General features: G+C 28.5%; 1 protein-coding gene across 1 annotated transcript in view; it reads left to right on the top strand.

Moving 5' to 3' along the window:
- Positions 1-16717, top strand: part of LOC136987024 (cyclic AMP-dependent transcription factor ATF-2-like) — a 58524-nt gene that overhangs the window by 20408 nt on the left and 21399 nt on the right. Inside the window, exons 2-4 of the mRNA XM_067284661.1 lie at positions 376-472; positions 9717-9810; positions 12602-12744. Of these exons, the coding sequence (XP_067140762.1) occupies positions 422-472; positions 9717-9810; positions 12602-12744 (288 nt within the window). The 5' untranslated portion in view covers positions 376-421. The remainder of the gene's footprint in view (positions 1-375; positions 473-9716; positions 9811-12601; positions 12745-16717) is intronic.

Genomic DNA, 16717 nt, shown 5'->3' with positions numbered 1-16717 from the left:
TAAAGTTTTTCTGATTTTAAAGATTTGGTTTGACAAATTATTGAATTATCATTAATTAAAAGAATAAAATATTTCAAACCTGAATAACAAAGTCAAATAAAAAAATTTTTTATAAGTCCTCATATATACAATTTGACTTAATGTCTTTTTATTTAACAAGGAAAAGCATCAACATTATAAAATTTGTTGAATAGATTATGCTAATCTATATATAAATTTAAATATGATGTAACTGTTTGCAATTATTTTTAGGCTATATTTTTTTAAATTGATACATTTATGTATTGTTATGTAAAAAAATTCAATTTATATAATAACTATAAAGTTACTTTATTTTTGATTAATATAATTTATTAATAAAAATATATTTTACAGGTATACTCTCATCATAATATGCTGGAACAAATTAAATTTGTATAATATGGGGGATGATAACAAGCCATTTGCATGTAATATTGATGGTTGTGGAATGGTAAGAGCATTTACTTACTATAAAATGGCATCTATCATTTATTAGTATTGAGATGTTTTTAAAGATACGAGTAGCATTTGTAAAATATAACAAGTATGATTGCATATCAATTTTAAATATAACCTAAAAGTAAAAATATACTGGAAGTATGTTTCTAGATTATTTCATTAAATATAAAACAATAAATACATTAATTGAAATATTTATTCTATAATATATTAATAAGAATATTGTTGTTAATATTTGTTTTGTTTGCAGTTTTTTTGAATATTGTGTTTTTTTTAAACATGTTTTTAGTAATAATAAAATAATAGTTTGTGAATTTTAAGTTTTTAGTATATTATCAAAATAACTAGTAGAATAGGCAAGAGACGAGAAAATTAACATTCAGGCGTTAAACTATGTACAAATATGGCACAACCAAACTATTTTCGTCTTTGTCAGGTAGATAATAACGGTTAAAATCCTTTTTCGAATCAAAAAATTTTTTTGAAATGAACAAACCGCTTTAGAACTTTGGAACAAGACCAATGATGGAACTGAGCGAGAAGAAATTTAAACATGCGCGCATGGTGACGTAGCGCATGCGCTATAAAATACTGAGACGTGGAGCTAGAGGTGTTGCCTTAATCTGTTATATAAGTTGACCCACATAACAGGCAAATCAAGCATGGGTGTGTTGCACGGATTTAGCGCAGCGGTAAGAAAGGCCTCCCAAATAAACACGATGCTCCTGTTATTACAATGCCTGAGCATCACCACCTGGTCCCACAGCGGGGTGATGCTCACCCACGCTTGATTTGCCTGTTATGTGGGTCAACTTATATAACAGATTAAGGCAACACCTCTAGCTCCACGTTTCAGTATTTTATAGCGCATGCGCTACGTCACCACGCGTGCATGTTTAAATTTCTTCTCGCTCAGTTCCATCGTTGGTCTTGTTCCAAAGTTCTAAAGCGGTTTGTTCATTTCAAAAAAATTTTTTGGTTCGAAAAAGGATTTTAACCGTTATTATCTACCTGACGAAGACGAAAATAGTTTTGTCCAAATCGCTAGTAATTATAGCAATATTTGTGCATAGTTTAATGCCTGAATGTTAATTTTCTCGTCTCTTGCCTATTCAGTGATGGCGTGAAGTCCACCATCTTTATAACTAGTAGAAGTGTTTTCATATTAATATTATTAATACCAAACAATAAATAAACTACTAATGCTAAAAAACATATTCAACAGAATATCCATAATCATGGTGGTTGCATTCTGCAAAACTACCATAAATGTGGAAATTGTGAGTATGGAAAAAGAAATACATTGAAAAATATAGCATTAGAACATACTACATTTTCTTACAAAAATTTTGCTATAGTGTTTCTAATCTATAACTGTTATTCTTAATCTATCTTTCTGTATGTTTATTTACAAAAAACATGCAAGCATCCCTATGATGATGATGATGATTTATGAGGATAAAAAAAAATAACTAAAACTGCAAATAAAACATAATGCTCACATTCATAATGCATACTAATATATGTGACATTAACAGTTCCATCCATGTGTTAAAATAACATAAAAAATTACAAGCTAGTATCCGTGGTCTAATGGTCAACAACACAATTTATTGTAGAATGCATTTAACATAAAATGTCTTTAAAATATTTAATTTTTATCTATTGTTTCATTATTATTTTTTTAATTCTGCAAATTAGTGGATTTTAATTTCTTGAATATAAAAAAAAAATGGTTGCAAATACAAAATTCCAAATATGCAAAATGTACAAATAAAGAATGTGTGAATATTGGATTTCTACTATAGTTAAATTATATTCCAAAATGACAGTTTACTTATTTACATTTAGTCTGACAAGTTATTGAAATATATATTATAATAATTATACATATTTAATATTAACAAATGTTAATATTAAATATGTAGTAGGTGGGACAAAAAGTCCCTAAAATATTTGTATCTTCATTACCCTGTTACTTATAAATAACAGTGTAAAAGACAAAATTAAAATGTAAAAATTAGTTTTATTTATGGAGATTTTTCCATTAAGTGCAGAATAAGATGTTACTTAAATGACATTGTCTTGATGGCACAAATATCCTTTTTTGTCACATTTGCCATAACATTTTCCAAAGTATCAGTCATTATTTGGCCAATGTTCCTCTATTCCTCAAATTGCTTCACAATATTCAGAATAGTGTTTTGTGCTAGAGCCAAGTGAGAGCCATAAAATCTTCTAAATGCCAAGTTGCAATTATAAACCTGTTATTTTCAAGAAACAAGATGATGATTTTTGTACTTTCTGCTACTTTATAGTTTTTCATATTAAATTTTAGATTTCAATCCCTAAAAAAAAAAAATTCTTCATTGGCTTCAATTTGGAAACATTGTAGACCTATAAATTCTCACTGTTGTTCATCTGTCCCTCCAACTGTCTTTCCTTAATCACGAGAACAGAGTTATATAGATGAAAGATGAGACCAGATATGGAAACCTTAGGGGCAGGAGACCCCAATTAACTATTTACAAACTTCCAATGCATACCAGAAGTCATGTTATTTCAATTCAAAAATTTTTCCCTGAAAGATGTTAGATAGATGATTAGCACAACTCTATTGTTAAAAGAAAAGTATGATGTACCAGGGGCAAGCCAGTACTACTAATTTGAGGTGGAGAGCATATATAGTGGAACCTCGCTTAACAAGCATAATTTGTTCCAGAATCTTACTTGTAAAGCAAAGCACTCATTAAGCGAAACAATTTTCCCATATAAATTAATGTAAAATACGATAATCATTCCATGCCAAAAAAATACTTAAATATTTTATGTATAACATTTATTCAAAGAGAATTATACAATTTGTATTGTTAAGGAGCATGAATAATCATCATCTTTTCTTCTAGCACGGAATGAACCAACCTGGAATGCAAATTTGATTTGCAGAAAACAAAAACAATCAAAATACAGTAATTTCTAATATTTAATTATAGCCTTTACATAGCCCAAGAATTTGGCATATTGTTTAGCATGTTTATTATATAACAGGCTATAGTTGTTGATGTTTATATGTAATATGTCTGAACACAAGTTTGGAAAAATGTGTGATCACAAGCGACACTAAGATGCTAGCGGAATGAGTGCTAAACAGACTGATATAGCATGTGCACAATCTGGGACTTCCCCTCTTCTCATCACTCATTATGCGAAACATCGCTCGTTAAGTGAGTCATTTTTTTACAATTTACTTTGCTTGTTATGAGAGGTGCACGTTAAGCGAGAGGTCCACTGTATTTTAAATGAAATAAATTAAAATATGATTAAAAATTGCAGTCTGGCATTGTGACTATGCCACAATAAATAATTTTGTTTGTTTTTAAAAGTTTATTATATATTGTCTGATCGTGAATAAACTGATGATTTAATTCTTTAAGCTCTTTGGCATTTTTAATTAAAGAGAATATTATAGAGTTTAAGTGTGAGAAAGTTTTGTAAACAAAAAATTATACATTTATACATAGTAGAAGTTTTGTTATAATTTATTATCTTGTTTTTTTGTATTTGATTGTTTTATTTAATGAAAATCTTATTAGTTGATCAATAAAGTTCAGTTAACTTTAGCTATTTTTTTTTACCTAGATTTTTAATGTATACTTTGTTCCTTCTTTCTGTCATAGACATGTCCTTTCTTGAATTTTAAAAGCAACTAAGTGTCTGGATTATAGGAATTATTTGGAATGTACAAAAGATGATACAGATTTTCTGTGAATGTTGTTTTTGATATCATATTCATTAAAACTAAGTAGGATATTTAGAAAATATGTTTGCTAAAAGCTGTTTTATTCCACAGGATGTATATGATGAACTTCTGGTATTTTGAAATAATGAGAAATAAAAACAAATACACATACATATTTCTGGGTACTTTTATTGTAATGAATAACTGAAAAAGTTTCTTACAAAGAATTACCAACATGAACATCTTTAATGGCATGTAGGATATCAAAATTTACTATTCAATAAATATCAGAATCTATTAATATTTGTCTAAATTAAAATAAATGCATATTTTCTTACAAATCTGTTTGATTGTGATTACTTTTTTTAATTTCAGGTCTTGATCTTTTATTTATGATAATTTTACATAAAATGTGAAATAGGTTGCTGAATTAGGTTTTATCTTAATGATTTTTGCGTTCTTTATTATCTATAACTCTATTGATAAGTATAAAATTCTTTCAAAGAAACTATAATTGATTATCAAGCAGATTTAATAATTACAATATCACATTTAGAGATTAAAATTTTTGAACTTTAAAGTATATGCATATCTAATGATAATTTTTGGTAGTGTAGCTAATAAATTTTCTCATTAAAAAAAACAATCCGAACAGATGATAAATGAATATTTTGATACAATTAACAAGAAACTGAATTAAGTTAGTTTAAAAAATATTTTCAGATCATGAAAATAAGAATTTTTTAATTTTGAAACAATATGTAAATAGATTATATTCAGACAATACTTGAATGCTTATAGATTATTTAAGTAAGATTTCCAATAGTAATACAGTAGAGCGTCATTTATCCGAAAGTCGGTCAGCCAAAACATCGGTTAACCGAAAGCTTTCCAGTCGGACTGTGTCGTGCTGAATCGGACATTTTTGATACTAGATTAACTTCTAAAGTATAATTTTTTTGTTTTTATATTTTTCAATATATTTATTTTGTTTGTACAAAATAAAGAAATAATTTTTAACGATACGATAGCCTCGATTATTATTATAAAAATTTTCGTTACGCTTAAAATTGATGAAAATTCAACACGAAGCGACACACAACAGAGAAAAATTTTAACATGGGATAGGTTAATATATTTTTTCGTACATAATCGGTTATCCGAAAAATCAGTTATCCGAACAACCGCAGTCCCCAATTGATTCAGATAAACGATGCTCTACTGTACTTAAATATAACATCTATCATTAATCTAAATAACGTTCTAAACAAGTATTTACTGATCAGATCATATACTTCTGTACATCGGATTTCACAATAGTGTTATAATTATATCTTTTATTTATTCTTTAATATTTTTTGTCAAGATGTTAATAAATAATGTGTTAAATAATTAAATGTGTAAATAATTAACAATAAATAAAACAACAAATAAAATTTTTTTTTATTTTATCCTAATAAAATAAAAAGAAATTTTTAAGTAAAAATCAGTAAAAATTTTAACAGTGTTTATGATGATTTGCAAGTTCTCTTTGTTAATTAATTATATGAAAGTTTTCAAAATTTTATTATCAATTTTTTACAGAATGTTTTATTGAAACTTTCTGTTATGATATCATAACAATTTTTGGATTAATTCTTTATTCTTCTTCAGGATAAACATGGAAAAAAAAAACATTTTTGTGTATGTTGAATGCTTTAGTGTGATCTTAATTTTTTGGATTGGTTTCTCTGAAAGCAACCAAAATTATTTTAAAACTTACCTTAAATAGTAACATTTCTGACAAAATTCTTTTTAGGGGCCGTCCATAAATTACGTAAGGGCGATTTCAGCCATTCTAGAGCCCACCCACCCGTGTAAGAAACCGTAATATTTTCTTTGAGCCCCCTCCCCTTCCCTATCTTACATAATATTTAGGCATGATTTTATAGAAAGATTTTAACAAGAAAAGTTTTTTTTTTATGAAACCCTAAAAACCTTAGGTTGAAAATATAATTATTAATTATTAATTAGTTAATTAATATGTACTATTATTTATAAAAGACTATGTGAACAAATTTAAAAATATAAAAATTTAATGATTTCGAATGAACAATTTATTTTAAGAACTTTATTTTTTTATTATTAATGATCTTTTTATTTTCTTCTTTAACTGCACTTAATTACTATTCAAGTATCAACACAAAAACCTTTCAAAATGGCTGAAAACGTTAGAAATTTGAATTAAAAGGCTGTATGATAAAGGTTTTTGTGTCAATACTTGAATCTTTTTATTATTATCCTCATTAATCAACGTCATAATATTCATTTTTATATTAATTTTAATTTTCACAAAAGGACACAGAAAACTTTGACAGATTGACTAGCTAGTGCATGTATAAACAGAAATGTCATACAAAATAAAAGAAGAGCAAATAGAGAGAAAATACATTTTGTTGCCATATTGATTACGTCTTGGCTAAGGCCAAGAAAATAAACTACTGTACATTCTGCTAAAATGTACTAGGTGCACCTGGGGACTAAATCATAAAGCTTGTAAAACTCTATAATGGGGCAATACAGCCTCTAGCTGGGATCATGTAACTAGTAAAAATTCACTAGCAAGTAAATTATTCTCTTCAAAGATTGTTTGTGATCAGAATTTCAAAGTGCTGCAGAACTGTTTGTACTAATGCCTCTCTGATACTAGCAGAGCTCCTTCCTTTGCCACTATATTGTAGAAAAGGTTCTAAACTACTACATCAGAACTACAAACATCAAAGGATCAACAACGGGCTCTACTCCTATCTATGGCTGTTCATATGCTACCACATTGCAATTACCCTGTTATCTCTGATCATCACCCTGTAAACAAGGTCATCCCCAGGGTACATTTGGTGTCATCTGCTTCCTCCACGGATAGCCATGCAGACAATATCTACACAGATGGGTCTTCATGTCAGCTCAAGTATCTGTATCTTCCTCCAAACTGACATATTTTGCCCAAAATATGTTAGAAGGTACAGATACCCCCAAATACCTCCATCTATCAAGCTGAAGAAGATGCTGTCTACCAAGTTGTTCAGTGAGCCACTTAACTACCAAACAAAACTCTGTCTATCAACATTTATAGTGATTCTCAGTCTGTCCTAAAAGCTCTATTAAATCTCAATTGCAATAGCAATAAAATCACATATATCCAGCACCATATTAAAAATCTTGTTAATAAGATAACTTTTATATTCGTTCCTGGCCATACTGGCATACTAGGAAATGAAAAAGCCGACTTTGAGGCTAAGTCAGCTGCAAAGGAAACTGACTTGGACTACACTTACATCCCTCTCTCGTGTAGCAGCTTTAAAAATTATATTCAAGATGTTATGCAAAAGTGGAATCAACAATAGTTGAGCAGTAAAACTGGTAGAATAACAAGACTTTATTTTCCTAGTGTTGAATGCAGGTTCTCACCACTACTTAGAGATTTAACATTTGCTATGCTCAGCTACTTACTGAGCATGGTAATTTTAGAAGCTACTTGGCAATGTATAACTGGGAAAAACTTCCTCTTGCTTTTGCTCTACAGAAAACCTAGACACCGTCAACTATATGATCTATCATTGTCCAATTTATGATCAAGATAGACTTATTCTGAAATTAGACGCTTTGTTTCAGGTGGCCATGTTCACTCAATAAGCTTGTTCAGAAGCTGCTTTTTGATGCTTTTTACAATTATGTTCAAAAAATATGGAAGAAAAGACTATTCATAATTTCTAATTTCTAGTTTTACATTTTAGTTTTCACTAAAAGCTGAATACTAATTTTATGTTTACTTTGTATCATGTACTTTAGTTTATGTATTCTTAGTGTTATACACCCATAGGAGTGGTGCACTTATTCTAATAAAAAAAAAGAGAGAGAGAAACCACCACACGGCCTTTCTCCTATGGTAGAGCATGAGTCTGCTAGCATTATTATTCTAACACGTCACATGAGATGGCATTAGTACAACGAGCATTCTTAATAGAAACTGCCGAATTGAAGCCAAATTCAAAACTCTACCACTCAATGAGATCAAAAAATAAAAATAAGAATATTACGTAAGATGAGATCTATTACCACCTACCCCTGAGTAAAAATCGTAAAAATCCTTGACCCACCCACCCCAAAATACCTTATGTAATTTATGGACGGCCCCTTTAAATAAAGATATGAGTGATATTTGTTTATTGTCAGAACTAGTGTAGTTGTTGTAACCAAACATATTCAGGATTTAAATTCTAAATATTTTGACTTTTAGAGTGATTGAAAATTTAATTTTTTGAAGATAGATGAACATATCTGAAAAAATTTGGTTACAGTATTTATATTAGTCTTAACAAAACAAGTTACTTATTGTTTAAATTAAACTTATAACAGTTAAAAACCTTTTTTTTTTTTGTGAAACATACTTATACTTACAAAGAGGTTCAGATGTTTGGGTCTCTGATTTGATTGAAACTTGGTGAGCATGTAGCCCTAAACACGAACAGCCCCTTTGTCCAAGTAATAGGACCCACTTCTCAAGCATTTCTGAAAAACAGGCCTCTGAAAATTGATTGTTTAGCTTATAAGTCTTTCGAAGTTTCACAAGTAAACACTCAATTTTCAGAGCCTGTTTTTTTAGAAACTCTTGAGAATTGGTTCCTATTATTTGGACAAAGAGCCATTTTTGTTTTTAGGGCGATACTCTCACCAAGTCTCTTTTGAATCGGCAATTTGAACATATGGCCTTCGTTTTAGAAATGTAGGTAATTGTTATGATCTAATTATCATAATATGAACAGTGAAAGTTCTACAAAGTCTTTGTAAAATAATGTATGAAAACAAGTTTATACATTTGTATATTTAGATTTCAGTTAAATTATTCAGAACACAGCTGTATTTAAGGGAATAAATTGAAATATTGGAAAATGATGTCATTTTATAATTAGTTGCATGTGTCTGGTATTGCTTGTACTTTTGAGAGGGTAGGGATTGGTGAGGTTTGGTTGGGAGAGAGTGATTAATACAATGGTCTTAGGTCAATAAATGTTCATTTTAGTTACTAAGTGTTTACAATAATGAAACTGCAATGTTATGTTAATGCTTGCTTGGGTTTAAAGGTAAGAGGGAATAGGAGTTGAGGGTGGGGACCACAACAGTATTTTTTCTGTCAAAGAATATTCATGCCAAATTTGGTGCATGTAGGTTGAATAGTATAGAGATAGAGCTTTTTATCGTGTGTGTGTGTGTGTATTTTTTTTTTCCTGTTAAATTATTTGATTTTATAAATTTTCTTTCTATCATGGAATAAAATTTGTATATAGAAATGTATTAGTTATGTGTAGATTTAAGATTTGTTAGTAAATACTAACTTTACTATGAAGTGTAAATTTGTATGAATTTATTAAATTATAATCATCAAATGATGCATTACTATTTTAATTTTTTGCAAATGTATTTCTAACTTTATTAAAATTAAATATTAACTATATTATAGCATTTTACAAATGAAGATCATTTGACTGTTCACAAAAGAAGACATCAAATGCGTTTAAACCTCAATTCATCAAATATTAGAAATACTGTGGCTGGTAAGAAAATTTCATTAATTTTTATAAAATTGATGTTTTGAAAAAATATACAAATGATTCTAAAAGTTTAAAAATCAGAAAAAATGCTTTAATAGAATTAAAAAACTGAAATTCTATTGCTTTTTGGATCTATATCTGTTTTCAAGATCAATGCTTAAAAGATTGTAGTTGCTACTGGAATAATATTAATATAAATGATTGTGTTCCTATGAAAATAAAAAATAAAATATTCATTACTAAAATAGAACAATAAACATCTGAAATTTTAAATCTGATTTTAGAATATGTACAAAACAGTTAAATTAACACATTCACGTCATCAAAAACTGGTTGTATGGAATGAAAGCACACACAAATACACCCAAAACTAGTAGAAGGATTAAAAATGTTTACTGATAATGTCTTTGTTTCTAATGAAATCATCAGGTATGTCATTAATACTGAATAGTACAACATTTAAGAATGTTCATATCAGTAAATATTTTCAATTTATTTATTTTTTTTTGCTTTTGGATATAATTTCATTATATTAACATTACATTAAGTAAAGATTAACAAAATATTAAAATTAGAACTGTTCTGTGGAAAACAAAAATAAACAGCTTACTCCAACTTGCTAATTTTGGATTATAGTATACATATAAAACTAATATTTTGTTATTTTAGTTAATGTAACATTAAGTTTAAAATTATTCCTACAAAAATAAACTTTACTCGTTTTACTTTCCTGGCTGTTATGTATACATAACAAAGGAAAACATTGGAATCATGACAAATTTGACCCTCCAAGCTTTTTGCAAATATGCATATTTTGAGATCACCCGAAATTTAAAAAAGTAAAAAAAGTGACCAAAAAAATTGTGTGTCTGTGTTGGCATCTATTTTGCTTAATATCTCAGGATGGGGTAAAGATTAAGTAATGAAATTTGGCATGGTGCTTGTATATAAAAGACATTAATGCTTTTAAATTTTGGTGGTTAAAGGTCAAGGGGGTGAGGAGATAAAAGAGGTTATGTATCTTCAATAGGGTCAGATTTAATGACAATTCTACTCATTATTAATATTTATACTTTTTTTTTTTTATAAAACTCATCCCTACCCTCAAAATTAAGCTTTTTGCCATTTTATAGTAATTAAAAATATAAGAAGTATTTTATAACAAAATCTCATTACAGAGGTACCACATACAATTTTATTAAGTTATTTATAAATAACTTTTATAATTTTAATTACAATATAAGATCTCATAATAGCTGTGAAAGTTATACATCTTGTTGCTGGATTTTTTATGAAACTTAAATATTTAAATTTTTTAGAAATTACAGTTATAAAGAGATATAACAAAGTAATAAATTTAAACTTATGAATCTTTTAATATTAGAATTTTTATGAATATAAGCCATTTCTAGGGAAGGGTGAGATCATTTGATTTTTGCAATTGAATACATTACGTTTATGAATTTTTCAGTTTAGCTATAATCATTTGATCATAAATTTTCTAGCATAGCCTGGTTCTGTAATATAATAATAATAATATCTTGATAAGAAATGCAAATATGGCAGGAAAAGAAAATAATTATTCAAAGACCATAATTCTAGAATAGTAATTTTGGAAAATAGAACAATGATGCATTTTATATTAATTTATTCAATATTGGAAAGTAACTAAAATTTGTAACACCAAATCTAAAAATTTATACATAATCATCATGTACACTGATCAGATGATTAGTGCCTAAGGTATAAAATGTGAATGATGAATCATAAAGCATTGATTATGAAATAACATAGACATGTTATTTCATAATAAATGGCAACTGTGAGAACCTAGGGGCCAATATTTTAGGTTAAATAGAAAATTTTAAAATTTTGTTAAACAGGAAACATTTGTGTTAGTTGCAAATGAACTTTCTTTTGATTTTGGAGGAAGTTCCTGAGGAGAGATGCTGATTTTGATAGCAACTTCACAGAGAAGTTCCTTGTTGCTTCTCTCCTCAGATGACTTGAATAGCCCCAAATGATTGGTTGGACGAATATCCTATAAATAAGGCTCACACTAACGTCCAGAACTGAGCTGGAATTGGAAACATAACTTCCAAGAAAGTTGGTGTCTGAATGAAAAGGAGTTTTATTGCCAAATACAGGAGAACATGGCCAGCTCCGACAACAACATCAGAAGAAAATAGAAGAAAAGAAATGAGGTATTGCATTTGACTGTAACAATGTAAGTTCTCTCTCTCAGGTTAGATTTAAGGGAAATCAAGTATTAGATTGTCAAAGGAAAAATTTTGTTCATTTTATTCTTATTAATGCTGTTTATGTATTAGACCATATATATAGTTTGAATTTAAATAAATGTTTACAGATGATAACAATGTTTCCAGTCTAGATCTATTGTCTTATCCTCAAATCTCTCCTGGATTCATAAGCCACTTGGATCGGTAGAACTTTTCTAAATTATCACGAGTTAGGATGCAATTATTCTTTTCTTTCCTAACTGGTGTCAGGAATCTTGACATTACAAAGATCTCACGATCTTTGAACAAATTAAAATATTTTCCATCTTGAATCTGTAAGTGGGGTCTCACACCCCCAATCTCACACAACAGAACAAAAGCTATTCAAAGGTCTAATTAATGATTCAAAATGCATTAATTGAAAACTGATAGAAAATTTTGCACTCTACATTTTAAGCAGACTATATATATATATTAATACAATTAAATGTTTTATTTTATTATTAACATAATAATCACAAATTTTTGAAAAATTAATATTACTGTTGTTATAGATCAGACACCTACTCCTACAAGATTTATCAAAATAGGAGAAGAATATGGATTGTTTCAGGATTTGTCAAATGTTAATCCTTTTGAAGAACAATTTCGTAAGGCATCACAGTCTGTGGAGAAAGGACAAATTTCTATTAATGAGGTAAAACAATTTTCAAATGAAGCCTGTTCAAGTGAACAAAATTTTATTCTTTTTAAAATAATGTGTTATGAATACTTACCAAGCAATTAAAAAGCATCATTTCTTAGTCCTTTTTTAATACAGTAGACCCCCCTATAACATGGGTTCGTATAACACGGCTAAAAAATTGCGATTGGGTTCATATAACACGGCTAAAAAATTGCGATCAGGTTTGTATAACATGGTAAAACGTCATCACCGACTCGTGTTGCAACAGGATTGGTTGAATCTGGACCAATAGCGGATATTGCACAAACTGTTGAGTTTAAACGAGCACTGGACCTACTAAAAACATTTATTATTCAACGGCCATAAAAATTATATTTTTATTAATGATGTCTCCAAAGTTATGTTATTTTTCTGCGAAAAATTCGCTGATCAGGAAACACGCGTCTGCCATTTGATGAGCCGCTCTGCAACAAAAACAAGCTTAAGCAATGGCGTTGTCGAACGGTGCACACTCGATTAAGTAATCCTACAGTTTTTTGTTTATAGCATAGTTTATATGGATTACTCCCAAAAAATTATATGTGATTTGGAAATGTTGAGTCAAATTAGTCTAGAATTGGTCAATTTTATGGAAGAAAACCTTTCAAACAGCCATAGCCCCTAAACTGCACATGTGCCGGGCTGTGATTGGCTCATGTATTTAAGTGACTCGTACAACACGGATTCATATAACACGGAACGTATCTACCATGTTATAGAGGGGTCTACTGTAGCTTGAATGTTTACATTTTCATATTTTTTGATATTGATTGATTTATTTCCTTCTTTTGCATAACAATTATATTTTAAAATATACATGTTATTACATATACCTTACAAGTCAAATAATGATTTAAGTTGATTAGTTTGCCCATATTTGTTGCTGTAAAAATTCACTCTTTCTGATTCTCTTCAACGCTGTCTCATGTATATGGACATTTTTTAAAGATGGAAGCATTATCATTTAAATGAAATGAAATGGTATAATCAGAAGTGACAATTTTATATGACAGATGTTGGTTTCTTTTCCTTCATGTAAATTCGGCTTTAGAAATAGGATTGTGCATACATTTTTAGTAGTAAATCTAAAAACATATATTGTATACATACATATGCACAAATCAAAGTACATTTTAAAAAGAAAATAAATAAAGAAAAAATTTTGTTTTTGTTATATTTAGTTTTAGTTCAAGAGAAGCTTATGTCTCTCTACATTTTATATTGTATGGATTTATCCAGGAAAAAGCAGAAATATTTCTACTTGCAAAAATATTTTCTTTGAGGGTTTGTTTGATTTGTACTAATGTAAAATAATTATATTGAAAAATTGCTATAACTAGCTATTTCTCAGTTATAGTTATTTTTGTCTAAATTAAAGCATTTCAGATCATAGATTTGGTCGAGGGTTTTTTCTTTCTACTGATAGGCATTATACTGTGACATTCATGGACTTGAGACATCTTAGAAAATTTAAAATATTTTCCTCTTATAATCAAATACACAATATAATTGACAATCAAAATATTAAATTTGTCAAGATTTATTACTAGAAGTCTCATTAATATCTAGTGTCTTTTTGTGAGGATAGTATGATTTCTAGTACAGGCAGTCTTTGATTTTTGGACATTTTAACACTAGTGTGTGGCTGAATTTTGCTCATCAAGCCAGTTCTCCTCTAAAAGACAAAGGACGAGGTTCACTTGTTTACAGTTTTACATGTTATTCCATGAATGGCTTAGATTTATCTATAGTTGATGTAGAAAATACTATAAGGAAAAAAATTATTGTTTTCACTGCTGAGTAGCATATTTTGATGTAAAATGGTTGTATGCAGAAAGATATTGGTCAGTGAAACTTTGCATTTTATATATGATAATCCTAGCTTGGAAATACATAGTTCTGATGCTGAAATCAAGAAAATGAATCTGATTTCAATTCTATCAATGTAAACACCAATACTACCAATATTACATCAGACTTTTTACATTAAAAAAAAACAAGACATTTTATTCTAATTTTTAAAAATACAGTAGAGAGTCGTTAATCGGAACGATTTTTGGTTGGACTGTGTCGTGCTGAATCGAACGTTTTTGATACTAGATTTACTTCTAAAGTATAATTTTCATGTTTTTTATATTCTTCAATATATTTATTTTGTTTGTACAAAATGCAGAAATAATTTTTAACGATACGATAGCCTCGATTATTATTATAAAAATTTTCGTTAAACTTAAAATCGACGAAAATTCAACACGAAGCGACACTCAACGAAAAAAAATTTGAACATCGGACAGGTTAATATATTTTTTCGTACAAAGTCGGTAATGGGAACAAATGACTAATCGGAACAACCCCAGTCCCCAATTGATTTCGATTTTCGACGCTCTACTGTATTTGTTTTCTTTTTAATGATTATTATGTTAATTGTTTCATGCTAACATTGACATAAATATTATTAGTTCTTGTTTTATGGTTTTTGAAAATAACTTAAAAACCCATACATGGGCATTCACAAGGGCTTATCTCCATTCTAGAAAGTGTTAAATTTTAGATAATTTGCTCTTTTGTACATAAATAATACTTTGATACTCTTCAATTGCTTTTTGTACTCCACATTCACATTTTTGTACTTCTCAGTTGACACAAAAGGTTTGAGCTGTCTTGTACTGTTCTTCCAGTTTTGGTTTCTGTAAATGTAAAGTCATTTGTAATATTTAATTTTTATTGTTTGTTTTCTGTTAAAACATTTGAAATATTAAAATCATTTATTAATGTATCATAACATATTCACTTGTAAAAAATGTTTGCTTTCTGGGAATGGAACTATACTGTACTTCCTTATAATATGTAACTCTATTGTTTGAATTTTGTACAGGTTAAGACTAAAATATCTCTTCATTCTTGGTGTTTTAAATAAAAAAAAATTATTTCAACACACTTCTTCAAAATATATAAATGGTTTGCTGTATATGTAGATAATATGACAAATTTAGCCTCTGTAATCCAAATTATACTTGGTAGACCAATCTCACAGCAATCTTATTGGCAAATTGATTTTATTTTATTTTAATTGTAATTTTAATTATAATTATATTATTTTTTGATTTTATTTTGTAAAGTCTACATCATATGCATTTCGGGCTGGTTTAATATTTTCCAGTCCCTCTTCAGTGCTACAATTACAAAGAAAGTAAAATGTTTTAACTAAAACACGACGTAGATGAATAGCTACACCAAATTTACAAACCTCAGAGAAAAACTTACAATAAACGTTGGTGGTAATTACAACAATATTTCCATGGATAGGGATGGTAAACCTTGTACCCATTTACAGGTATCCTAAAGATTCAAATTATCTTTCTTGTACATAACTAATATATGGCTAATACAAGTAATATTGTAAACAACACTTATACTTACAAGTTTAAAAACTGTTTCCACACACGTGTATAATGAACACACTAAAACAACCCAATTACTAAAAACCGACAAACAATTGTATAGATATTTCCAAAGCACCACAAATTTACGACAAATTGGCTCCAGCATACTTCATTCAACACTTTTACAACAGTAATCAAGTGATGACGACATAATACTTGGCGTTGGGATAAAATAAATTGATAAGTATTATGTCATCATCACTTGATTACTGTTGTAAAAGTGTTGAATGAAGTATGCTGGAGCCAATTTGTCGTAAATTTGTGGTGCTTTGGAAATATCTATACAATTGTTTGTCGGTTTTTAGTAATTGGGTTGTTTTAGTGTGTTCATTATACACGTGTGTGGAAACAGTTTTTAAACTTGTAAGTATAAGTGTTGTTTACAATATTACTTGTATTAGCCATATATTAGTTATGTACAAGAAAGATAATTTGAATCTTTAGGATACCTGTAAATGGGTACAAGGTTTACCATCCCTATCCATGGAAATATTGTTGTAATT

This window comes from Centruroides vittatus, unplaced genomic scaffold (genome assembly GCF_030686945.1).
Source record: "Centruroides vittatus isolate TY-2023 unplaced genomic scaffold, ASM3068694v2 contig_1215, whole genome shotgun sequence".
NCBI lineage: Eukaryota > Metazoa > Arthropoda > Arachnida > Scorpiones > Buthidae > Centruroides > Centruroides vittatus.
Note: the sequence above shows the minus strand (reverse complement) of the source record. Positions and strands in the feature narration are given on the sequence as shown.